This window comes from Oncorhynchus mykiss, chromosome 2 (genome assembly GCF_057628025.1).
Source record: "Oncorhynchus mykiss isolate SJ-2025 chromosome 2, ASM5762802v1, whole genome shotgun sequence".
Taxonomy (NCBI): Eukaryota; Metazoa; Chordata; class Actinopteri; order Salmoniformes; family Salmonidae; genus Oncorhynchus; species Oncorhynchus mykiss.
Genome location: NC_143023.1, coordinates 30457538 through 30484842, shown reverse-complemented (window position 1 = coordinate 30484842; position 27305 = coordinate 30457538). Strand labels below are relative to the sequence as shown.

The window sequence follows — 27305 nt, the reverse complement described above, 5'->3', positions numbered from 1 at the left end:
GAAGACTCAAGATTGTAATCACTTCCAAAGGTGCTTCAACAAAGTACTGAGTAAAGGATCTGAATAATGTAAATGTATATTTCATTTTTTTATTTTTATTCTACATTTGCAAAAATTTCTAAAAACCTGTTTCTGCTTTGCCATTATGGGGTATTGTGTGTAGGTTGATGGGGGGGGGGGGGGGCAATTTAATACATTTAAGAAGAATTAGTAAGAATTATAATGAAATTCATCACATACTTGTCGTTAGTTGAGAATCTTGCACTATCAAAAACAAAAAGAACAGCACAAGCTTGCAGATGGATGTCCCTACCAAATCAGAAGATCCACCCAGAACATGTTTTATACACACATTGGAAAAACAAATGCTCAATTTATTATTTCCCAGATTGACAAAATTTACATTTCTCATCAATATTTCAAATATATTTACAAATACTTTCGTTGGACGACTAACACCCGTGAGTTATTATAGTGTCCTCTATCTATCTCTATGACTGGTACCCACTAGCTGTCAATGGAATATTATGACGTAGTTTCCGGTATCACGCCCGACTCACCAAAAAAAAACTGTCGAACTGGGAAGGAGCAGTCAAAAGGGGTCGAAAATACTCAAATAATCTAAAGTAAGTTAACGTTGTGTATGAATAAACCTCCTGTCCCCGATACTGTCACGTCGTTCGTATTATCAAGAGAAGTAGCAAACCAGCATTTCACGATATGCTAGCGTAATGTTAGCTTGGCTAATAGGTAGCTAGCTAACTAGCAACACTAATCTCTGGAGCTTTGATAGCACAGCACTCGTAAAACGAACGTCTATTTGTCAGATATGCTAAAGTAGTTAACATCATACAATTACTTTCTACATAGACTAGTTTTGGTGGTTAGTGTAAACAATAAACAAGTAGGTCGCTAACTAGTCTCTGGCTGGGTGGCTCGTTTTGACGGCTGTATGACGCAACGCGACAGGTGTTCTGAAGACTGGAATGTCTCCCCCTGAATTGTTGCTAGCTAGGTCAGGGGTGTCAGAGATCTAGTGTCTGTGTTTATGTTTATCCGCGACTTGTCTGTTGAATATAGTCATGCTGACTAAGCTCTTGAGCAATAATATTTTCTTCAACTGGCCATACATGGGATGAAATAGTAATCATCAGGACTGGCTGTGTCTCACTCATTAATTACATTATGAAAGCATTTAAAAGTATTAGCTAGCTAGCCGATATCCCTTTTTTTGTCATGATAAATTAACATAAACAATTCCAGAGACTGTCAATCTGTGCATGTCAATACATTTGAGTAGCCTAGTTAGTACCACAAGTAAGGACATTCAAAACGTTCAGATTCATAACTGTTTGAGAAGCATTGTCTTAATGACTTTCTCTATTTGACAGAACCCCAAGAAACATAGCTGCTTCACTCTCCACCAGGATTACATCGTGATTGGACACAGAACCATCTCCCCGCCAATGACAGCTCTTTAGAGGGGAAAATACCCTGTCCACCACAGTCATTGGCTGAGCTGGACTTGAGATCACAATGATGAAGAGGATCTGAGGGAGTCTTCCTCCTCAGGTGTAGGAGGCGAGCCCTGTCCTTTCCCATCCCCTTGACACACCCATTAATATGAACCATGGACCCAGGAGCAGTTGACAGTCCTGTCACCTTAGTCATCAAGGCCCCCAACCAGAAGTATGACGACCAGACAATAAACTGTTTTCTCAACTGGACGGTAGAGAAACTGAAGAGTCACATCTCGAATGTGTACCCAAGCAAGCCGGTGAGTTGGTACTGCCATTTTTTGGTTTCCTCATCTCCACCATTCCATTAACTAAGGGGAGTGGATAGGACGGGGGAACCGTCCGCCTGGAGAGCTACTGGGTGTGCAGGCTTTTGCTCCAGCTCAGCTCTAGGTCTAACTCTCAGAGGAATAACCACAGTAAAAGTATCTGCAAAGTATACTGAACAAAACTATAAACGCAACAATTTCAAATATTTTACTGAGTTGCAGTTCATATAATCAGCCAATTGAAATAAATAAATTAGACCCTAATCTATGGATTTTACATGACTGTAATACAGATAACTTAAAAGAAAAGTAGGGGTGTGGATCAGAAAACTAGTCAGTATCTGGTGTTACCACCATTTTCCTCATGCAGGACGACACATCTCCTTTGCATAGAGTTGATCAGGCTGTTGATTATGGCCTGTGGAATGTTGTCCAACTCCTCTTCAATGGCTGTGCAAAGTTGCTGGATATTGGTGGGGACTGGAACATGCAATAATACATATCGATCCAGAGCATCTCAAACACTATTACTGACTACAAAGGGAAACCCAGATGCGAGCTGCCCAGTGACGTGTGCCTACCAGACAAGCGAAATGCCTTTTATGCTCGCTTCGAGGTAAGCAACACTGAAGCATGCATGAGAGCACCAGCTGTTTTGGATGACTGTGTGATAACGCTCTCGGTAGCCGATGTGAACAAAACCTTTAAACAGGTCAACCGCTTATAGAGGTCGACCGGTTATGATTTTTCAGCGCCGATACCGATTATTGGAGGACCAAAAAAGCCGATACCGATTATTGGAGGACCAAAAAAGCCGATACCGATTAATCTGCCGATTTTTATTTTATTTGTAATAATGACAATTCCAACAATACTGAATGAACACTTATTTTAACTTAATATAATATATCAATAAAATCAATTTAGCCTCAAATAAATAATGAAACATGTTCAATTTGGTTTAAATAATGCAAAAACAAAGTGTTGGAGAAGAAAGTAAAAGTGCATATAATATTTGCCATGTAAGAAAGCTAACGTTTAAGTTCCTTGCTCAGTACATGAGAACATATGAAAGCTGGTGGTTCCTTTTAACATGAGTCTTCAATATTCCCAGGTAGGAAGTTTTAGGTTGTAGTTATTATAGGACTATTTTCCTCTATACCATTTGTATTTCATTAACCTTTGACTATTGGATGTTCTTATAGGCACTTTAGTATTGCCAGTGTAACAGTATAGCTTCCGTCCCTCTCCTCGCCCCTACCTGGGCTCGAACCAGGAACACATCGACAACAGCCACACTCGAAGCAGCGTTACCCATGCAGAGCAAGGGAAACGACCACAGGATCAGAGCGAGTGACGTTTGAAACGCTATTAGCGCACGCTAACTAGCTAGCCATTTCACTTCGGTTACACCAGCCTCATCTCGGGAGTTGATAGGCTTGAAGTCATAAACAGCGCAATGCTTGACGCACAACGAAGAGCTGCTGTCAAAATGCTTGTATGCTCAGTCAGATTATATGCAACGCAGGACATGCTAGATGATATCTAGTAATATCATCAACCATGTGTAGTTAACTAGTGATTATGATTGATTGGTTGTTTTTATAAGATGCGTTTAATGCTAGCTAGCAACTTACCTTGGCTTACTGCATTCGCGTAACAGGCAGTCTCCTTGTGGAGTGCACAAGGACAAGTTAACTTTAAGGTTGCAAGATTAGATCCCCCGAGCTGACACGGTGAAAATCTGTCGTTCTGCCCCTGAACAAGGCAGTTAACCCACCGTTCCTAGGCCATAATTGAAAATCAGAATATGTTCTTAACGGACTTGCCTAGTTAAATAAAGATTAAATAAAGGTGTTAAAAAAACGTTAACTTGAAATCGGCCCTAATTAATCGGCCATTCCGATTAATCGGTCAACCTCTAGTCTTCACTCACATTTTCAACACCTCCCTGACTGAGTCTGTAATACCTACATGTTTCAAGCAGACCACCATAGTCCCTGTGCCCAAGGAAACGAAGGTAACCTGCCTAAATGATTACCGCCCCCTGGCACTCACGCCGGTAGCCATGAGGTGCTTTGAAAGGTTTTTCATGGCTCACATCAACATCAAGCATCAAGCATACCGCCCAAACAGATCCACAGATGACGCAATCGCACTCCACACCGCTCTTTCTCACCTGGACAAAAGGAACACCTATGTGAGAATGCTGTTCATCGACTACAAGTCAGCGTTCAACAGCATAGTGCCCACGAAGCTCATCACTAAGCTAAGGATCCTGGGACTAAACACCTCCATCTGCTACTGGTTCTTGGACTTCCTGACGGGCTGACCCCAGGTGGTAAGAGTAGGCAACAACGCGTCTGCCACGCTGATCCTTAACACTGGGGCCCATCAGGAGTGTGGACTTAGTCCCGTCCTGTATTCCCTGTTCACCCATGACTGCGTGGCCAAACACGATCCAACACCACCATTAAGTTTGCTGACGACACAACAGTGGTAGGCCTGATCACCGACAACAATGAGACAGCCTATAGGGAGGAGGTCAGAGAACTGGCAGTGTGGTGCCAGGACAACAACTTCTCCCTCAACGTGAGCAAGACAAAGGAGCTGATTGTGGACTACAGGAAAAGGCGGGCCGAACTGGCCCCCATTAGTGGAGCGGGTCGAGAGTTTCAAGTTCCTTGATGTCCACATCACCAATGAACTATCATGGTCCAAACATACCAAGACAGTTGTGAAGAGGGCACGACAAAACCTTTTCCCCCTCAGGAGACTGAAAAGATTTGGCATGGGCACGCAGATCCTCAAAAGGTTCGACAGCTGCACCATCGAGAGCATCCTGGTTGCATCACCGCCTGGTATGGCAACTGCTCGGCATCTGACCGTGAGGAGTTACAGAGGGTTGTGCGAACGGCCCAGTACATCACTGGGGCTAAACTTCCTGCCATCCAGGACCTATAAATAGGCAGTGTCAGAGGAAAGCCCATAAAATTGTCAGACTCCAGTCACCCAAGTTGTAGACTGTTTTCTCTGCTGCTGCACGGCAAGCGGTACCGGAGCGCCAAGTCTAGGACCAAAAGGCTCCTCAAAATCTTCTACGCTCAAGCCATTAGACTGTTGAACAATTCATAAAAATCGGCAAAGGATAATTTACATTGACCCCCCCCCCACCCCTTGTACACTGCTGCTACTCGCTGCTTGTTTGTTACCTATGCATAGTCACTAAGCCCCCACCTACAGTTGAAGTCGGAAGTTACTTACACTTAGGTTGGAGTCATTAAAACTCATTTTTCAACCACTCCACAAATGTCTTGTTAACGAACTATAGTTTTGGCAAGTACAGTGGGGCAAAAAAGTATTTAGTCAGCCACCAATTGTGCAAGTTCTCCCACTTAAAAAGATGAGAGAGGCCTGTAATTTTCATCATATGTACACTTCAACTATGACAGACAAAATTAGAAAATAAAATCCTGAAAATCACATTGTAGGATTTTTTATGAATTTATTTGCAAATGATGGTGGAAAATAAGTATTTGGTCAATAACAAAAGTTTATCTCAATACTTTGTTATATACCCTTTGTTGGCAATGACAGAGGTCAAACATTTTCAAGTCTTCACAAGGTTTTCACACACTGTTGCTGGTATTTTGGCCATTCCTCCATGCAGATCTCCTCTAGAGCAGTGATGTTTTGGGGCTGTTGCTGGGCAACACGGACTTTCAACTCCCTCCAAAGATTTTCTATGGGGTTGAGATCTGGAGACTGGCTAGGCCACTCCGGGACCTTGAAATGCTTCTTACGAAGCCACTCCTTCGTTGCCCAGGCGGTGTGTTTGGGATCATTGTCATGCTGAAAGACCCAGCCACGTTTCATCTTCAATGCCCTTGCTAATGGAAGGAGGTTTTCACTCAAAATCTCACGATACATGGCCCCATTCATTCTTTCCTTTACACGGATCAGTCGTCCTGGTCCCTTTGCAGAAAAACAGCCCCCAAGCATGATGTTTCCACCCCCATGCTTCACAGTAGGTATGGTGTTCTTTGGATGCAACTCAGCATTCTTTGTCCTCCAAACACGACACGTCTGGCACTGCAGGATTTGAGTCCCTGGCGGCGTAGTGTGTTACTGATGGTAGGCTTTGTTACTTTGGCCCCAGCTCTCTGCAGGTCATTCACTAGGTCCCCCTGTGTGGTTCTGGGATTTTTGCTCACCGTTCTTGTGATCATTTTGACCCCACGGGGTGAGTTGCGTGGAGCCCCAGATCGAGGGAGAATATCAGTGGTCTTGTATGTCTTCCATTTCCTAATAATTGCTCCCACAGTTGATTTTTTTCAAACCAAACCGCTTACCTATTGCAGATTCAGTCTTCCCAGCCTGGTGCAGGTCTACAATTTTGTTTCTGGTGTCCTTTGACAGCTCTTTGGTCTTGGCCATAGTGGAGTTTGGAGTGTGACTGTTTGAGGTTGTGGACAGGTGTCTTTTATACTGATAACAAGTTCAAACAGGTGCCATTAATACAGGTAACGAGTGGAGGACAGAGGAGCCTCTTAAAGAAGTTGTTACAGGTCTATGAGAGCCAGAAATCTTGTTTATTTGTAGGTGACCAAATACTTATTTTCCACCATAATTTGCAAATAAATTCAATAAAAATCCTACAATGTGATTTTCTGGATTTTATTTCCTAATTTTGTCTGTCATAGTTGAAGTGTACCTATGATAAAAATTACAGGCCTCATCTTTTTAGGTGGGAGAACTTGCACAATTGGTGGCTGACTAAATACTTTTTTGCCCCACTGTAGGTTAGGACATCTACTTTGTGCATGACACGAGTACATTTTCCAACAATTGTTTACAGACAGATTATTTCACTTATAATTTACTGTATCACAATTACAGTGGGTAAGAAGTTTACATACACTAAGTTGGCTGTGCCTTTAAACAGCTTGGAAAATTCCAGAAAATTATGTCATGGCTTTAGAAGCTTCTGATAGGCGAATTGACATCATTTGAGTCAATTGGAGGTGTACCTGTGGATGTATTTCAAGGCCTCTTTGCTTGACATCATGGGAAAATCAAAAGAAATCAGCCAAGACGTCAGAGAATAAATTGTAGACCTCCACAAGTCTGGTTCATCCTTGGGAGCAATTTCCTAACGCCTGAAGGTACCACGTTCATATGTACAAACAACAGCACGCAAGTATAAACACCATGGGACCATTCAGCCATCATACCACTCAGGAAAGAGACGCATTCTGTCTCCTTTTGATAAACGTACTTTGGTGCGAAAAGTGCAAATCAATCCCAGAACAACAGCAAAGGACATTGTGAAGATGCTGGAGGAAACGGGTAGAAAAGTATCTATCCACAGTAAAACGAGTCCTATATCGACATAACCTGAAAGGCCGCTCAGCAAGGAAGAAGCTACTGCTCCAAACCCGCCATAAAAGAAGCCAGACTATGGTTTGCAACTGCACATGAGGACAAAGCTCGTAATTTTTTGAGAAATGTCCTCTGATCTGATGAAACAAAAATGGAACTCTTTGGCCATAATGACCATCGTTATGCTTGGAGGGAAAAGGGGGAGGCTTGTAAGCCAAAGAACACCATCCCAACCGTGAAACACGGGGGTGGCAGCATCATGTTGTTAGGGTGCTTTGCTGCAGGATAGATGGCATCATGAGGCGGGAAAATGATGTGGGTATATTGAAGCAACATCTCAAGACATCAGTCAGGAAGTTAAAGCTTGCACTGGCAACGGCTCTGCTGGACATTCCTGCAGTCAGCATTCCAATTGCAAGCTCCTTCATAACTTAAGGCATCTGTGGCATTGTGTTGTGTGACAACTGCACATTTTAGAGTGGCCTTATGAAACATTTCTGCAACCTTTTATTTCCGCTCCTGAAACATGGGTCAAACATTTTACATGTTGCGTTTTTTATTTTTGTTCAATATAGTTTTGAAGTAGACTTCTCCAGAATTTGAGTAAGAAACAAGCCCTGATTTTTCATGTTATACACTTGTGAGGTAATTGCAATTGCGTTGTTCGTCTTAGCATTTTCTATAACCAGAGGAAGCTGTAGACAGTCTAATTGTTTCCTAGCTGAGCTCCATAAACTGAAAGATGTGACAGCTGTTGAGTAAATCTCAAAACTGGACATCCACCTGGGAAAGCAGAACAGAACTGTGTAACCACAGCAACCAACCAAGCATCCTAAATGAAGGGATTAGTTAAGGGATCTTATCTTAATAGTTCATTTGTCAGGTTTTCCAAAATGAATGACACATTGGGTTCTCTGCCACGTTGTTTATCTGTGAGCACTATCTTGCTGCGTCTTGACCACCAAAACAAAACCCAACTATTCCTTCTGAGCATAGACTATGTTTTGGGGATTTGAAATGCTTGCTTTTACATGTGCGTAGGTCTACATTTACATATAGTACCAGTCAAAGGTTTGGACACCTACTCATTCAAGGGTTTTTATTTATTTTAACTATTTTCTACATTGTAGAATAATAGTGAAGACATCAAAACTATGAAATAATACATATGGAAACATGTATTAACCAAAAGGGTGTTAAGCAAATCAAAATATACTTGAGATTCTTCAAAGTAGCCAACTTTTGCCTTGATGACAGCTTTGCATGCTCTTGGCATTGTCTCAACCAGCTTCATGAGGTCTGGAATGTATTTCAATTAACAGGTGTGCCTTGTTTTAAAGTGAATATGTGGAATTTCTTTCCTTAATGCATTTGAGCCAATCAGTTGTATTGACACAGTAGGGGTGGTATACAGAAGAGAGCCCTATTTGGTAGAAGGCCAAGTCCATATTATGGCGAGAACAGCTCAAATAAGCAAAGAGAAACAACAGTCCATCATTCCTTTAAGACATGGATGCCAGTCAATACAGAACATTTCAAGGACTTTTAAAGTTTCTTCAAGTGCAGTCGCAAAAACCATCAAGCGCTATGATGAAACTGGCTCTCATAAGAACCGCCACAGGAAAGGAAGACCCAGAGTTACCTCTGCTGCAGAGGATACATTCATTGGAGTTAACTGCACCTCAGATTGCAGCCCAAATAAATGCTTCACAGAGTTCAAGTAACAGACACGTCTCAAAATCAACTGTTCAGAGGAGACTGCGTGAATCAGGCCTTCGTGGTCAAATTGCTGCAAAGAAACCACTACTAAAGGACCCCAATAAGAAGATTTGCTTGAGCCAAGAAACACGAGCAATGGACATTAAACCGGTCTAATGAGTCCAAATTTGAGATTTTTGCTTCCAACCGCTGTGTCTTTGTGAGATGCAGAGTAGGTGAACGGATGATCTCCGCATGTGTGGTTCCCACCGTGAAGCGAGGAGGAGGTGTGATGGTGTGGGGGTGCTTTGCTGTTGACACTGTTGGTGATTTATTTAGAAATCAAGGCACACTAACCAGCATGGCTACCACAGCATTCTGCAGTGATTCGCCATCCCATCTGGTTTGCGCCTAGTCCCCCTATCATTTGTTTTTCAACAGGACAATGACCCAAAACACACCTCCAGGCTGTGTAAGGACTATTTGACCAAGAAGGAGAGTGATGATGCTGCATCAGATGACCTGGCCTCCACAATCACCAGACCTCAACCCAATTGTGGTGGTTTGGGATGAGTTGGACCGCAGAGTGAAGGAAAAGCAGCCAACAAGTGCTCAGCATATGTGGGAACTCCTTCAAATTTTACTAGTCACATGCGCCGAATACAACAGGTTTAGACCTTACAGTGAAATGCTTACTTACGAGCCCCTAACTGACAGTGCAGTTTCAAAAAAATATGGATAAGAATAAGAGATAAAAGTAACAGGTAATTAGAGGAGCAGTAAAAAATAACAATATATACAGGGGGGTGCCGGTACAGAGTCAATGTGCAGGGACACCGGTTAGTTGAGGTAGTATGTACATGTAGGTAGAGTTATTAAAGTGACTATGCATAGATGACACCAGAAAGTGTCAGTGGAGGGGAGGGGGGCAATGTGAATAGAATAGTCTGTAGTATTCCCAGGTGGATGTCCAATAGTATTCCTCATGAAGCTGGTTGAGAGAATGCCAATAGTATGCAAAGCTGTCATTAAAGCAAAGGGTGGCTACTTTGAAGGATCTCAAATATAAAATGTATTTTGATTTGTTTAACCCTTTTTTGGTTACTATATGATTCCATATGTGTTATTGCATAGTTATGTGAATAAGTGCATTATTCTACAATGTAGAAAATAGTAAAAAATAAAAACCCTTGAATGATTTGGTGTCCCAACTTTTGACTGGTACTGTACATCATGTGAAATAATTCTGTAAGGCGTTGTCTTGTGACGCTGCAGGTATGTGTTCAAGTGTGTAATCTACCCTAATGTAATCTAATCTGAAAATGCTTAGTCTCTCTGGAACACAAGCTAGGTTTCCATCCAATTGGTGCCAGATTTTCATGCAAATATTCTAAAATCTACATAAAAACAATGCACATGTTTTCCAACCAGAGAATTACTAATGGCATGTTCTGTCACTGTATCGGATCAATCAAACATTTAGGTCTATGGTTGCAATAGTACTTCTGTATTAATAAATGTAATATTGCCCTACCACCTTGTTGATATACTTTCAGCACCATTGTTCTTGCATGTAACATTTCCATAATTTTTGCATTTAGGGCTTATCAACCCAAACTATGTGATTTTTAAATGATCTAGTAGCATATTCTGCAACAGGCTTTCTCAGAATGACTGTTGTGTTGTTTTAGTCATCCAAGGATCAGCGGCTGGTATACTCAGGCCATCTCCTCCAGGACCACCTGCAACTGAGGGATGTCCTCAGGAAGGTAAAGATCACTCTCAACCTTGTCTCTGTTTTTCTGATGTGGCATATGGTCGAGAGGTTTGGAGTATGGTGGACTAACACTGTATCTGAAATGTTAGAATTGGTATGCAATATCACAGAAACCTCACTCAACATAACAGACAACTGACTGCTGAGCCGTTATTGAATAGGGCCCACCCCCTTGTGTGTCTGAGAGAGAGGGTGAACGTGAGGCAGAGACTGTGATGGTATAACAATAGCTGATCCGATGTAGTAAGCAACATTGTTGAGGTTGGCTTTGTCCCTGAATTCTAGCCTGTTCCCTTAAATTCCTCCCTCGCTCTCACTCTCACGTCCTCCAATCACCAAAACAGAATCAAATGATTAATTATGCCCTTCTCCTTTTCCCCCACATCCAACCCTCTATTTCTGCCTACAGCAGGAGGGTTATCACATGATGCACCTGGTGTGTGCCTCCCGTAGCCCGCCAACCTCGCCCACGCCCCACTGCTCCACCCCCAGCTCGGTGACCTCTGACCCCAGCTCCAGCTCTGGGGTACGTCTAATGGTGTGGAGTCATTCTGTGGAGCTCAACAATTCAATCAGATAGAAATGAAATGCCTAGAACATATAACAGAATGCTCTGTCATTTGTAATGGAGAGTGGGGTGTGGTCTATACGTTACATTTCTACTCGGTGACTTGGAACGTATCCGTTTGGTGTCTTTGCGGTAGGGCTGGGCGACATGACCCAAATATATCACAATATTTTTCACATTTCTTGCGGTATTTGAGTTTTTTTTAACATTACACGTTCTAAATATGCTTTGTTTGTAGTGCATGACCCTGGGGTGGCAACACATACATTCTAAGGGTTTTTAATAGGGCTTTGGACATTCAAGAAACTTCAACCAAAAGTTTGAATATAGTGGGCACTTTGAATCCAGTGATTGACACAATGAATGAAAAAGCGAGGGAGAGGTTATTGTGCAGGGTAGGAACCAACTGACATTACACACAGTGGCATAACACATTTAACAAACCAAACATTGAAATACAAGGTAAAGTAAAAACCCAAGCTTGTCTGTGCATCAGTACCGGTGTGTGTATATAGTAAAATACTCTATACAGCCCAGCCCTACTTTGCAGCTGTCCTTATTCCCATAGGTGCATTGTTTTTTTTAAACCTATATGTTCCTTTGCTGGTTTATGATTGGTGTATGTCTTGTCACTCAGAGTTCAGACAGTGCTGGCTCCACCCCCCAAGCCACAACACCAAATCAGGACGGTCAGTCCGCTGCCTCAGTAGCAGGAAGTTATGATGGACTAAGGCATCGTGGAGGCTTCCCCCAATTTAACCCTCAAAATCCTACCTCTACTGGTATAATGCAATGGTAAGCACTGTTCTCGTGTATTGGGATCAATTCTAGTTCAGTTTCTACCTAGTCAGGAAAATAATTGAAATTCAATTTCAAAAAATGGTGGGAATAATGCAGAAAATATTGTGTGCGCATGAGTTTTGATTGCATGTGTTACTGTTTTTCCTCCATAGGCCAGATGGAACGCAGGTCCCAGTACAGGGGGGTATGGCTGCAGGTGTGCCCCCCCACCCCATGTACATGCCCATGCAGGTCCTCTGGTGGCAGCAAATGTATGCACGCCACTACTACATGCAATAGTAAGTCAGTCGTCTGCATTTAGAGTCCAATCCTAACAACCCATAAGGACCACAGACTTTTCTATGTTGGAATGAGTTATATTCACTGGCTTCTATCCGCTAATTCTTATTTATGTCTTTCTTTCTCTCCCTCTTCCAGTCAAGCAGCAGTGGCAGCCTCACAGCCCCCCTCCACCCCTCCCTCCTCCCCCAGTCCCACCCACTCCCCCCAACCCGCACAGCCCAATGAAGCTCCACCTCCCCTGGGACCTAACCCCATTCAAGAGGACAGGCCGGCCAATCCCAATATCCAGATGAATGCCCAGGGCGGGGCCGTGCTAAATGAGGATGAACTGAACCGGGATTGGCTGGACTGGATGTACGCGGTCTCCCGCGCTGCCATCTTGCTCAGCATTGTGTATTTCTACTCCTCCTTTGGCCGCTTCGTCATGGTGATAGGCGCCATGCTGCTCGTCTTTTTGTGAGTTCTCGTCTGTACACTATCAGTTTGACATTAGAGTGGATACTTTTGAAGGACCCTGTTTACTTTGTACAGTGGGCTCCAAAATGACTGGCAACGCACAAACAATACTTGAAAAAATATAAACAATATAATTATAGAGAAACTCAAAACACCAACATGTGAGAAATACTCTACTTTATTAATATTTCAATGGAACCCACCAAAGTAATTTGTTGATTTAATAAATGAGGTAATGCAATATCCCTTTGTCATCCAACACTATGAAAAAAACAAAAGAACTGGCAGTTCAAAAGAGACAGATGGTCATAGACCTTCATAAAGCAAACCAATGTTTATTTGTCACGTGCACTGAATACAACCTTACAGTGAAATGCTTACTTACAGGCCCTAACCAACAGTACAATTTTTAAGTAAAAAAATTGGTATTAGGTGAACAATAGATAAGTAAAGAAATAAAAAACCACAGTAAAAAGGTCAGTTGCTATATACAGTAGCGAGGCTATAACAGTAGCGAGGCTATATACAGGCACCGGTTAGTCAGGCTAATTGAAGTAATACAGTGGGGCAAAAAAGTATTTAGTCAGCCACCAATTGTGCAAGTTCTCCCACTTAAAAAGATGAGAGAGGCCTGTAATTTTCATCATAGGTACACTTCAACTATGACAGACAAAATGAGAAAAGAAAATCCAGAAAATCACATTGTAGGATTTTTAATAAATGTATTTGCAAATTATGGTGGAAAATAAGTATTTGGTCAATAACAAAAGTTTATCTCAATACTTTGTTATATACCCTTTGTTGGCAATGACAGAGGTCAAACGTTTTCTGTAAGTCTTCACAAGGTTTTCACACACTGTTGCTGGTATTTTGGGCCATTCCTCCATGCAGTGATGTATTGGGGCTGTTGCTGGGCAACACGGACTTTCAACTCCCTCCAAAGATTTTCTATGGGGTTGAGATCTGGAGACTGGCTAGGCCACTCCGGGACCTTGAAATGCTTCTTACGAAGCCACTCCGTCGTTGCCCGGGCGGTGTGTTTGGGATCATTGTCATGCTGAAAGACCCAGCCACGTTTCATCTTCAATGCCCTTGCTGATGGAAGGAGGTTTTCACTCAAAATCTCACAATACATGGCCCCATTCATTCTTTCCTTTACACGGATCAGTCGTCCTGGTCCCTTTGCAGAAAAACAGCCCCAAAGCATGATGTTTCCACCCCCATGCTTCACAGTAGGTATGGTGTTCTTTGGATGCAACTCAGCATTCTTTGTCCTCCAAACACGACGAGTTGAGTTTTTACCAAAAAGTTATATTTTGGTTTCATCTGACCATATGACATTATCCCAATCTTCTTCTGGATCATCCAAATGCTCTCTAGCAAACTTCAGACGGGCCTGGACATGTACTGGCTTAAGCAGGGGAACACGTCTGGCACTGCAGGATTTGAGTCCCTGGCGTAGTGTGTTACTGATGGTAGGCTTTGTTACTTTGGCCCCAGCTCTCTGCAGGTCATTCACTAGGTCCCCCCTGTGTGGTTCTGGGATTTTTGCTCACTGTTCTTGTGATCATTTTGACCCCACGAGGTGAGATCTTGCGTGGAGCCCCAGATCAAGGGAGATTATCAATGGTCTTGTATATCTTCCATTTCCTAATAATTGCTCCCACAGTTGATTTCTTCAAACCAAACCGCTTACCTATTGCAGATTCAGTCTTCCCAGCCTGGTGCAGGTCTACAATTTTGTTTCTGGTGTCCTTTGACAGCTCTTTGGTCTTGGCCATAGTGGAGTTTGGAGTGTGACTGTTTGAGGTTGTGGACAGGTGTCTTTTATACTGATAACAAGTTCAAACAGGTGCCATTAATACAGGTAACGAGTGGAGGACAGAGGAGCCTCTTAAAGAAGTTGTTACAGGTCTGTGAGAGCCAGAAATCTTGTTTCTTTGTAGGTGACCAAATACTTATTTTCCACCATAATTTGCAAACAAATTCATAAAAAATCCTACAATGTGATTTTCTGGATTTTTTTTCCTCATTTTGTCTGTCATAGTTGAAGTGTATCTATGATGAAAAGTACAGGCCTCTCATCTTTTTAAGTGGGAGAACTTGCACAATTGGTGGCTGACTAAATACTTTTTTGCCCCACTGTATGTACATGTAGGTTTAGTTAAAGTGACTATGCATGGATAATAAACAGAGTAGCAGCAGCGTAAAAGAGGGGGTGGCGGGACACAATCGAAATAGTCCGGGTAGCCATTTTATTACCTGTTCAGGAGTCTTATGGCTTGGGGGTAGAAGCTGTTGAGAAGCCTTTTGATCCTAGACTTGGCGGTCCGGTACCGCTTGCCATGCGGTAGTAGAGAGAACAGTCTATGATTAGGATGGCTGGGGTTTTTGTCAATTTTTAGGGCCTTCCTCTGACACCGCCTGTTGTAGAGGTCCTGGATGGCAGAAAGCTTGGCCCCAGTGATGTACTGGGCACTGCGCATTACCCTCTGTAGTGCCTTGCGGTCGTAGGCCGAGCAGTTGCGTACCAGGCAGTGACACAACCAGTCAGGATGCTCTCGATGTTGCACCTGTAGAACCTTTTGAGGATCTGAGGACCCATGCCAAATCTTTTTCGTTTTCTGAGGGGGAATAGGCTTTGTCGTGCCCTCTTCACGACGGTCTTGGTCTGTTTGGACCATTCTAGTTTGTTGGTAATGTGGACACCAAGGAACATGAAGCTCTCAATCTGCTCCACTACAGCCCCGTCAATGAGAATGATGGTGTGCTCAATCATCCTTTTCTTGTAGTCCACAATCATCTCCTTTGTCTTGATTACGTTGAGGGATAGGTTGTTATTCTGGCACCACCCGGCCAGGTCTCCGACCTTCTCCCTATAGGCTGTCTTGTCGTTGTGTCGTCTGCAAAGTTATTGATGGTGTTGGAGTCATGCTTGGCCACGCAGTCGTGTGTGAACAGGGAGTACAGGAGGGGACTGAGCACGCACCCCTGAGGGGCCTCTGTGTTGAGGATCAACGTGGCGGATGTTGTTACCTACCCTTACCACCTGGGGGCGGCCCGCCAGGGAGTCCAGGATCCAGTTGCAGAGGAAGGTGATTAGTCCCAGGATCCTTAGCTTAGTGATGAGCTTTGAATCTGTTAATGGCTACAAGAAGATCCACAAACAATTGAATATACCACTGAGCACTGTCAGGGCAATTATTAAACAATTCAAAAGATATGGAACAGTTGAAAACCTCATGGGTAGAGGACGCAAATGCATTTTGCCCCCCAAGATAGGGAGGAGGATGGTGAGAGAAGCAACAAAATCCCCAAGAATTACTGTGAAAGATTTGCAGGCCTTGGTGGCGTCTTGGGGTCACCAGTTTTCAAAAAGCACCATCACAACCACAGCCTCTTTGGAAGGGTTGCCATAAGAAAGCCCTTTCTGACCCCAAGACACAGACGCAAGTGCTTGGAGCCAAACGTCATTTAAATTATGACTGGAAGAAGGTGCTCTGGTCAGATGAGACCAAAATTTAAGGTTTTGGTGTCAACAGAGATGCATACAAGGAAAGGCACCTCGTACGTTGAAATATGGTGGTGGGTCAGTGATGTTTTGGGGCTGTTTTAATTCCAGAGGTTAAGATTGATGGCATAATGAATTCCACCAAGAATCAGGCAATTTTGGCTGACATTCTGGTTGCCTCTGCCAGAAGGCTTGGACTTGGCCGTAGGTGGACTTTCCAACAAGACAATGACCCAAAACATACCTCAAGATCCACACAGAAATGCTTCTGTGACAGCAAAATCAATGTTCTGCTATGGCCATCTCAGTCGCCGGACCTCAATCCAATCGAAAACCTGTGGGCTGAGTGGAAGAGGGAAGTTGATGAGAGCAAACCCAAGAATGTGAAGGATCTTGAAAGGATATGCATAGAGGAATGGTCCAAAATCCCTCCAAATGTGTTCCTTAACCTTGTCAAACATTACAGGAAAAGACCATGCTGTTATCCTTGCCAGAGGTGGATGCACTAAGTACTAAATGAGGAGTGCCAGTAATTATGAAACCTTGATTTTGATTAAATGTATTTGTGTTAAATAATTGTATGATTTTGGTGGGTTCCATTAAAACATTAATAAAGTACAGTATTTCTCACATGTTGGTATTTTGAGTATCTCTATAATTATATTGTTTATATTTGTTCAAGTGTTGTTTGTGCATTGTCAGTCAGGGGTGACAGTAATTTTGGAGCCCACTGTGTCTGTGTGTGAGATACTAATTTTGTGGTGTTAACTAGGCACAGGGCTGGTTGGTTCCCCTTTAGGCCAGAGCTGCAGAACCCCGGAGTAGGAGGAGCGGGGTTAGCTCATCAGGACGAGGCAGAGAGACACCAGGACATCCAGGAGATGGTAGATGCTCCTTGTTTAAGATGGACACCATCTCTGTCTGTGTGGTTATGTTTTTCTGTCTGATCGATCTGTCTGTGTGGTTGTTTTTCTGTGTGGTTGTTTTTCTGTCTGTGTCCAAGCTGCTCCTTTCTCTCTGCCACATTCTCTCTCCGTCTCTGCTTTTTAAACCGATGGTCCTTCTCTTATTCTCTCTCATTTTCTTGTCCTGTTTCTCTCCATCTCAGGAGCGGATGATGGATGAAGGGCTGGAGGATGAGGAGGGCGACAGTGGAGAGGAAGGCCCAGAGGACCCGGCAGCTCCCGCTGCCCCCCGCCACCACGGCTTCCTGGCCTCCGCCTGGTCCTTCATCAGCACCTTCTTCACCTCCCTCATCCCAGAGGGACCCCCCCACCCCGCCAACTAAATCAGGGAGGGAGACCCCACCCCCCAGTAACAACCTCCCATGCTGCCAACTACCAGACTGTAAAAAGTGCTGCAGTGTGGGGGAAGTCTAGAATAAATCAGTGAGCATCGAACAAACTAACATGTTATGCCATGTTAAACAAGCTAACAATGCTTTATATTACAGAGGCTCTGATTTCGTCATACAAACCGGTACACACACACACTTTATTACCTTTGATCATGTCTGCTGATTTTGATTTTGGTGGCATTGAAAGGCCTCGAAAGGTCATCCATTGTAAGCAGTGATACAGCCATTGCATTTATCGTTTTGGTTTTGGAGAATAGATGAAAGGACATATACACCTAAATGTGTATGAATATTGCAATGACTCTAGCACATTGATTATCTCTGTGTATATGAGCATGATCTATTTACATATAAATATATACATCTTAATTCCTGACAAAATGCGTTTTTGAATAAAAGCCTTGTGGTTTCGTGTGTGTGTGTGTGTGAACTGTGTGAACTATGATTGGTTCAATTGAAGGGCAAGTGAGATGTTCTCTATTTGACCTACTTTATTTGGGAGTCACTAAGTGGAAGTTCATGCTCTTTTTCATCTGGTGCAGCCCCCTCTATAATGAGTATTCTATGCATGATACAGCTTAGATAACTCAGGAATTCTACTTCATCATCCAAGATGGCTGCTTGATGACTACTCAAATCAAGTTTATTGGTCGAGTACACAGGTTTGCAGATGTTATCGCAGGTGCAGAGAAATGCTTGTATTTCTTGCTCCAACAGTGCAGTAATACCTAGTAATAAACTTCATACCCAATGGGCACTATGATGTTAAAGTAGAGCAGCAGCAGGAGGAACGTGAGAACCTATGGCATGATGGTGGTTACTTCAACCTAGAATCGCTAACAGATTCTGAGGCCTTTTTTGAGACCACCACCTGGGTCTCTGGAAGCTGAAGAAACCCCTAGCCACCTTAACCTCTATGACGGGTAGGCAACCCTGTTCCTGGAGTACTGCAGGATTTTGTTCCAACTAGGCACCACAACTGAGCTAATTGATCAGTTCAGAGATTAGGGGCTGGAATTTTTTTTTTGCCCTCATTACAGAAGGCTTTATCGGTCTGCTAATACAGGACTAGCAAAGGCCCAGTGCACTACTTTTGTGAATATAAACGATCATTCAATTCTACTTTTTCAGGGGGTGCAGCAGCAGCACCCCTACTTCCCGTGACTATGCTTGTGACATGTTTTCTAAATTCTGAGGGTGATGGTTGATAATCTTTCCAGACGACAAATGATACTGTTTCGGAGTTATTGCATTTTGTGACCGGTAGGCTTTTTAAAGTTTTGATTGTGTTAGCGCATTTTGCAAGAGAAATGTGTTGTTTCTCTCTCAACTAATATGAGACGGATACATTTCTATAGGCAATGTTGGTAATCTCCAAATAAAACAACTTCGATCCACACTCCCGTCTGTAGCCATGAACTGCTTTGAAAGGCTAGTCATGGCTCACATCAACGCCGTCATCCCAGAAACCCTAGACCCACTCCAATTTGCATACCGCCCCAACAGATCCACAGATGATGCAGTCACTATTGCACTCCACACTGCCCTTTCCCACCTGGACAAAAGGAACACCTATGTGAGAATGCTGTTCATTGACTACAGCTCAGCTTTCAACACCATAGTGCCCTCAAAGCTCATCAATAAGCTAAGGACCCTGGGACTAAACACCTCCCTCTGCAACTGGATCCTGGACTTCCTGACGGGCCGTTCCCAGGTGGTAAGGGTAGGTAACAACACATCCGCCACGCTGATCCTCAACACAGGGGCCCCTCAGGGGTGCATGCTCAGCCCCCTCCTGTACTCCCTGTTCACTCATGACTGCACGGCCAGGCACGACTCTAACACCGTCATTAAATTTGCCGATGACACAACAGTGGTAGGCCTGATCACCGACAACAACGAGACAGCCTATAGGGAGGTCAGAGACCTGACCGTGTGGTGCAAGGACAACAACCTCTCCCTCAACGTGATCAAGACAAAGGAGATGATTGTGGACTACAGGAAAAGGAGGACCGAGCCCGCCCCCATTCTCATCGAAGGGGCTGCAATGGAGCAGGTTGAGAGCTTCAAGTTCCTTGGTGTCCACATCACCAACAAACTAACATGGTCCAAGCACACCATGACAGTCGTGAAGCAGACACAACAAAAACTATTCCCCCTCAGGAAACTGAAAATATTTGCATGGGTCCTCAGATCCTCAAAAAGTTATATAGCTGCACCATTGAGAGTATCCTGGGGTCATGATTTAATGGTCATTTTGTGTGTGGATCTGTCTTGAAATCTCGGGATTTCTGTTGGAAATCAACCCAGAGAAGATGTTGTGCATCAGTTACAATTTTACATTAGGCTTCAATCAGGCTTATATATTGTGGTTGCATCACTGCCTGGTATGGCAACTGCTCGGCCTCCGACTGCAAGGCACTACAGGGATAGTGCGAACGGCCTAGTGCATCACTGGAGCCAAGCTTCCTGCCATCCAGGACCTCTATGCCAGGCGGTGTCAAAGGATGGCCCTGAAAATTGTCGAAGACTCCAGCCTCCTTAGACTGTTCTCTCTTCTACCACACAACAAGCGGTATCGGAGTGCCAGGTCTAAGTCCAAGTGGCTTCTAAACAGCTTCTACCCCCAAGCCATAAGACTCCTGAACATCTAGTCAAATGGCTACCCAGACTATTCACATTGCCCCTCCCCTCTTCACACCACTGCCACTCTCTGGTGTCATCTATGCATAGTCACTTTAATAACTCTACCTACATGTACATACTACCTCAACTAACCGGTGTCCCTGCACATTCACTCTGTACCGGCACCCCCCTGTATATATTGTTATTTTTTACTGCTCCTCTAATTACCTGTTACTTTTATCTCTTATTCTTATCCATATTTTTTTGAAACTGCACTGTCAGTTAGGGGCTCGTAAGTAAGCATTTCACTGTAAGGTCTAAACCTGTTGTATTTGACGCATGTGGCAAATAAAATTTGATTTGGTTCGATTTGATTTGATTGGTTCAATTGAATGACACTTGAGAGAGGTTCTCTAATTGCCCTGCAGGTAGTACAATTGTAAACAAAATATAAAAAGCTTGTGATTTTAGAACGGTACTGTTTAGCTGTCTGTGGGTGATCAGTGAATGCTGGGCTTTGTCGGTGTCCTCTGAGCCTGAGTGGTTCTCAGTAGACCTACAGGCTGGATCGGTGCTTTTAAAAAGTTCAACAAGGCACACATGGCCTGTCAGACTTTTCCTATTTTTCATGCGGTCAATGTCAGGTGCAGTAGAAACGTGACTCGTGGCACTGCTCAGTGGACAAAAGCATACGTAGATTTTGGTAGTAACCGAGTGCATTCACTTCAGTGCTCTTTTTCATCTGGTGCAGGTACAGGTGACATAGCAACAGTGGGAAATGTTGCCAAACAGAGCCCTGTTTACAGCATAGAGATCATTTTCAAATGGAATGTAATCATATCCCTGTAACAGCATGTGTTATGATGTCACAAAACCATCATCATGGAATCCATCAGTTACTTAATCATTGGCAACAATGATAGAAGTCACTCCAATGACAGATTGATGACAACACTACCTTCATTGAGATATCCACCTTCAGAGAGGACTGTTGAGATCCATTGAGATATTTAGTATTTTATTTAACCAGGCAAGTCAGTTAAGAACAAATTCTTATCTACAATGACGGCCTACCCCGGCGGCGCTGGGCCAATTGTACGCCACCCTATGGGACTCCCAATCACGGCTGGATGTGATACAGCCTGGATTTGAACCAGGGACTGTAGTGACACTTCTTGCATTGAGATGCAATGCCTTGGACCGCTGCACCACTCAGGAGCCCAATAGCTTACATTTGGTTTTGAATACAGCGACCGTGTCCATCGATAATATGATTCCTCCGCGTTATAAACCTCGGCTTAGGTTGAACCGTCCTGGGGACTGTTATTTTGATGTACTCTATGTTGACAATTATATCATGGATATACTTAGGTGTAAACAATACAGAACAATACCTGTCTTGTATACCTACCTATACACCATTCTTGTGTGTGTTTAATAAAAAATATTTGAAACAAACAATACAGAACTGATAAAAGTGGTTTTGTGGACTGTCATAATCTCAGTTAACCCAGAACCAACCATTTTATGTAATTTGGTCAGACTTTATGTTTACATAGTCTGTTCACCAGGGATTATGACTGTCATGTGATTTTTTGTCTAATTTGTATTCCTCAGGTCTTAAGACAAATTATCATCATTGATGACAGCAGTGATGAGGAAGAGGAAGTCGTTATCAGGGTGGGGGGTAGGATATTTGTGCATCTGTAACTTTCTCACTCATCATTATTCACAATTCATTCAGAATTATCCGTAATCATGGTACCAGATTCCAAGAACACAGGATGAGATGTTACTATCCTTTGTGCAAGCACTTCCAAGAGTTAATAAACAGTGAGCCTGGTGAAATTTGGGGAGTGCATCGTCAGTAGTGTACCTTTGGTTCCTAGGGTGTTTCGGCCTTTCACACTATACACCCTCCCCAAAGGCGGCCAGCGACAGGGTGATCAATCCTACGCTTGCGTCCCATTCCCTATTAGTCATAGGAGTTGCCTTGTTGATGATAGCCAACATCCCATGGGACTATGCATGGCAGGGGCATCCTCCTCCCTGAGTCAAGCATTGTTGACCGCATACCTCCTGGCCCTCTCACTTCGGGGCCCAGCTGGTGTCTTTCCTCTTCATCCAGAGCCACTGACTGCTGCCTTCTGCCGCCTCCGATACAGCTTTGATTGCCGAACGCTGGCTCTGGCCCTTAATTCCAAGGTCTCTAAGCAGTCTGGTTGTAGATGTTGCCACAAAACCTCTGCAGCCCACCTCCACTGGTCGGACTTCTGTGTTCCAGCCATGATGCCGTGCTTCGGCAGCTAGATCGGCATAGCGCAGATGCTTTCGCTCATAAGCCTCATCTACTGAGTCCTCCCAGGGTACTGTGAGCTCAATGATGAAGACCTTCTTGAGCGAACGGGACCAGAGCACCATGTCAGGTCTTAGGGTGGTGGTTGCGATCTCTGGAGGAAACACAAGTTGCTGGCCAATGTCAGCTAGCATTTTCCAGTCGCGGGCCAAGCGCAGCTGGTCTCGCTCTAATGGTGTCGAGCTGCGCTTTGGTGGTTTAGACCCTTCGCGGACAAAGTTTGTCCGTAAGGGGTGTGATGCTGCTGGGGGTGGTAGGGAGTTGGTGGCAGCTCGCTTGTCCTCCAGGGCGGACGCAAGGTTTGTAAGGACTTGGTTGTGACGCCAAGTGTAGCGTCCTTGGGTGAGGCTTGTTTTACACCCTGTGAGAATGTGCCTGAGGTTGGCTGGCATGGAACAGAGGGCACAGTCCGGATCTTCACCATACCATTGGTGAAGATTAACTGGAGTTGGAAGGACGTCATATGTTGCTCTGATGGAAAAGCTCAACCGCCTTACTTCCATGGCCCACAGATCCTTCCAGCTGATCTTCCTCTTCTCCACACTGTCCCATCGAGTCCACTGTCCCTGTTTGGAAAGAGAGACTGCCTTGGCCCACCTTGCAGCCTCCTCCTGATGGCGTACTTCCTGCACTACCATCTTCCGCCGCTCTGGTGCAGTTGTTGCTCACCACTGGGTCTCGAGATTCATTCAGTGTCATCTGGAGCCTGGTTTTTGAACACTTGAATTCCTCTGTTAGACTGGTGAGGGGCAGCTTGAGGACACAATCTCCATAGAGGCCTATGGTGGTAAGGCATCGTGGAACTCCGAGCCACTTCTTTAAGTAGCCTGTGACTCCTCTTTCCATCTTCTCCACTGTTGAGATTGGAACCTCATACACTGCTAAGGGCCACAACACCCGGGGTAGGAGACCAAACTGCAGACACCAGGCCTTTAACCTTCCAGGTAGCTGGGTGTTGTCGATGGACTATAGGCTACTACTGATGTCTTTGCGCAGCTGTTGCACCTGGTCTTTGTCCTTCAGGCTTGCATCATACCACCTTCCAAGGCTTTTTACCGGCTGCTCAGACACTGTTGGGATTTGGTCATCTCCGATGAAGAATTTCAGGTCAGAGAGTACTCCCTTCACAATCGAGATGCTGCGTGACTTGGATGGTTTAATCTTCATACGGGCCCAGCTGATGTTCTCCTCAAGTTTTCTGAGCAGTCTCCTGGTGCATGGGACAGTGGTGGTCAATGTTGTAATGTCGTCCATGTAGGCTCTGAGTGGAGGGAGGCGGAAACCAGAGTCGACTCGCTGTCCACCAGCAACCCATTTTGAGGATCTGATGATAACCTCCATTGCCATTATGAATGCCAACGGAGAAATGGTACATCCCGCCATTATACCTACATTCAGGCACTGCCATGAGGTGGTGAACTCTGAGGTGGTGAAGCAGAACTGCAGATCCTGGAAGTACGACTTCACCAGGGTTGTGATGGTGTCCGGTATGTGGAAAAATCTGAAGGCAGACCACAGGAGTTCATGGGGCACAGAACCAAATGCATTGGCGAGGTCGAGAAAGACTACATGGAGGTCCCTTTTTTCCACCTTGGCCATTTGGATCTGGTGCCAGATCAAGCTGGAATGTTCCAAGCAGCCAGAGAACCCTGATATTCCTGCCTTCTGTACAGATGTATCGACGTACCCATTCCTTTGCAGGTACTCGGCCATCCTCTGGGCAATGACCCTAAAGAAGATTTTACCCTCGACATTCAGTAAGGAGATTGGGCGGAATTGGCTGATGTTCACTGCATCCTTCTCCTTAGGGATCAGGACCCCGCCTGCCCTACGCCACACTTTGGGTATTATCTTATTTTTCCAAGCTGTTCTCATAAGCCTCCAGAGGAACCTCAGGACGTCTGGTGCGTTCTTATACACTTTGTACGGGACTCCATTTGGCCCCGGGGCTGATGCTGTTCTTGCCCGTTGAACTGTGTTTTCCACCTCTTTCCATGTCGGAGGGCTGGTCTCAATATGATGTTCCGGGTGGGTGGGATATCTGATGGGATGGCCAGATGTTCATGTCACTTTGAGTCAAAGTTTGTTGTTCTCAGGTGCTCCTCTAGGTCTTTCTTTGTTGTTTTTAGAGCTCCACTTTTTTCCTTCGTGAAGAGACTTTTAAGGAACTTGAAGGGATCTTTATAGAATCGAGTTCTAGTTTGTTCTTTCTTCCTTCTGCGTTTCCGTAGGTTCTCTGCTCTGCGGAGGGATGCTAACCGGGTTTTGATATCAGCCTGAAGTGCCTCTATGCCCTCCTTTTCCACTTCCGAGGCCTTCTTCCACTGTTTCTTAAGCTGTCGCCTTTCTTGAACGAGGCGCTTGATTTCTTGTTGCCTCCTGGAAACTGGTGGGGTTGGAACCTTTCTCCCGCCTTTTGCCTCTTCCACTCCAAATCTTTCTTTCCCGTACTCATAGATAATGTCCCCCATCCTCTCCAACTTCTTCTCCACTGTGCCTCGAAGTTTCTCGAGGGTCAGGGTAAGGTCAGTATTCACTGTTTCCCACAACTTCTTGTCACTGGCGCCAGGCCACTTCACATACGGCCTGTGCCCTGGCAGTCTCCTCTCGACTGCAGGTCTGGGAGGCTCGGTGAGTTCCACTCCTGTTGTTGGTTCCACCTCAGTTGTTACTTCGGTGCTTGAGTTTACGTCCTCCATGACAGTGATACTGATGCACTGCAAACTATGGTTTGCGTCCAGTTGCTGTGCTTCATTCGACTGATTTGATCGCTTTCGCAGAAAGTAATCAATGCGAGGCCTCTGTCTCTCTTTACCCAAACACCCCTTCTTCCCCTGGTGGATCCTCAACCCATGGTGTGATGTAACTTTCCTCCAACCACAGACACATACCTGCATCTGTTTGTGGCCCGCTGTTGCAGCAGAACTTGTGACAGTTGCTGTGGTGTTCTCTTGTGCTGTGCTCTCATTACTCGTAGTCGTTTCCGGTCCAGTCGTTACCATGTTGTCAGCCGATGAGTCATCTTCCGCCCCCGCTCTCGCAGACTCTACCTGCGAGACCAGCCACATTAATGTAGAAGTGTTTAGAAACATATTCTACTCTTATTTACAGTGGTGTAAAGTACTTAAGTAAAAATACTTCAAAGTACTACTTAAGTAGTTTTTTGGGGTATCTGTACTTTACTATTTATATTTTTGACAACTTTTATTTTTACTTCACTACATTCCTAAAGAAAATAATGTACTTTTTACTCCATACATTTTCCCTGACACCCAAAAGTGTTTGTTACATGTTGAATGCTTAGCAGGACAGGAATATGGTCTAATTCCCACACTTATCAAGAGACTATCCCTGGTCATCGCTACTGCCTCTGATCTGGCGGACTCACTAAACACATGCTTCGTTTGTAAATGATGTCTGAGTGTTGGAGTGTGCCCCTGGCTATCTGTAAATAACTAGAAAATGTGTCTGTCTGCTTTGCTTAATATAAGGAATTTGAAATTATTCATACTTGTACTTTTACTTTTGATAATTAAGTATATTTAAAACCAAAAACGTTTAGACTTTTACTCAAGTAGTATTTTTCTGGGTGATTTTCACGTTTACTCAAGTAATTTCTATTAAGGTATCTTTACCTTCACTCAAGTATGACAATTGGTTACTTTTTCCACCACTGCTTATTTACAATAAAAGTGACAAAAAAATGACACAATACATTATTTACAATTAATTTCTATTGGACACAAAATAATCTGAAACACAACCAAAACAAACAGCAAATGCATCCAACAAATGTGTAGAGTCACAAGCTTCATGTAGACGTTGTGTGCTATGAATATGGGACCAAAGTGAATTTGTCCCAATACTTTTGCCACAATAAAATGGGAGGACTATGTACAAAAAGTGCCGTTATTTCTAAACGGTTCACCAGATATGGATCGAAATACCCTCAAATACAAGCTGACAGTCTGCACAACAAAACATGTGTCACTGTCCCAATACTTTTGGAGCTTACTGTACTTATCTACCATTGGTTATAGCTCTTCACAATGTTGTGGCCCATTATCACCCCAAATGTGTTGCGTTGTTATCAGAAGTCTTATGTCATGATCGTGTAGGCCATGAGAGATGTTGGTGGATGAGGATTTTGAAAGAAAGTTGAAACACAGGGATGCACTTCCAGAGGGAGGATAATGCAATGAATTTGGTCCAAAAGTTGAACTTTCAATATTGTTGCCACATTATCACTACTCTCACTGTTATTCGGGAAGTGAGTCCTGTGCCTGTGACTTTCTTTCAAATCCCTCCCTTGAAATGGAAAGTCCATTGGCTATCAGCCAGTCTGCTTTTAACAGATGACACCACTCGAATCCTCAAGAACACGACGCTGATTCCAATAGTACTTAATCACTATCTAGCTTCTCGTTTACATTTAAATGTATGGGTCTTTGAGTGAATTAATGGCTATTCATGAACGTAATAAACATAATTACTTAAGAAAAGGGTATATTGTGAAGTCTATTGAGGGAGGTGGTCTGAATGATAAATAACATGCTACTCTATCAACAGGAAATCAACTGGATACATTATACTGGTGAAGTAGTATGATGGAGGATAGTAGCTACTGTTTACTGAAAAGATGAGAGGATAGGCTGGCAAAATCGTCTTATAATTCAGAATTTTACACACACACACACACACACGTA

General features: G+C 44.0%; 1 protein-coding gene across 4 annotated transcripts; it reads left to right on the top strand.

The window, feature by feature from the left end:
• Nucleotides 1–487: 487 nt before the first annotated feature.
• On the top strand, nucleotides 488–18032 carry herpud2 (HERPUD family member 2). Of its 4 annotated transcripts, none has more exons than XM_021558762.3 (9): nucleotides 488–626; nucleotides 1392–1777; nucleotides 10558–10635; nucleotides 11053–11169; nucleotides 11849–12006; nucleotides 12165–12290; nucleotides 12430–12750; nucleotides 17034–17145; nucleotides 17370–18032. In XM_021558762.3, the coding sequence occupies exons 2-9, from the start codon at nucleotides 1631–1633 to the stop codon at nucleotides 17547–17549; spliced, it is 1239 nt and encodes a 412-aa protein (XP_021414437.2). In that variant the 5' UTR covers nucleotides 488–626; nucleotides 1392–1630; the 3' UTR covers nucleotides 17550–18032. The 4 variants fall into 4 exon arrangements, with proteins under 4 accessions (XP_021414437.2, XP_090052455.1, XP_090052460.1 ...); XM_090196329.1 differs by having other exon boundaries at nucleotides 494–626; nucleotides 17061–17145; XM_090196334.1 differs by lacking the exon at nucleotides 11053–11169 and having other exon boundaries at nucleotides 494–626; nucleotides 17061–17145.
• Nucleotides 18033–27305: the final 9273 nt, after the last annotated feature.

Coding starts and splice junctions, on each gene's coding strand:
- herpud2 (XM_021558762.3), top strand. CDS start 1,631: ATGGACCCAGGAGCAGTTGACAGTCCTGTCACCTTAGTCATCAAGGCC. Junction 1,778..10,557: donor ATGTGTACCCAAGCAAGCCG/GTGAGTTGGTAC, acceptor GTGTTGTTTTAG/TCATCCAAGGATCAGCGGCT. Junction 12,751..17,033: donor GCCATGCTGCTCGTCTTTTT/GTGAGTTCTCGT, acceptor GGTGTTAACTAG/GCACAGGGCTGGTTGGTTCC.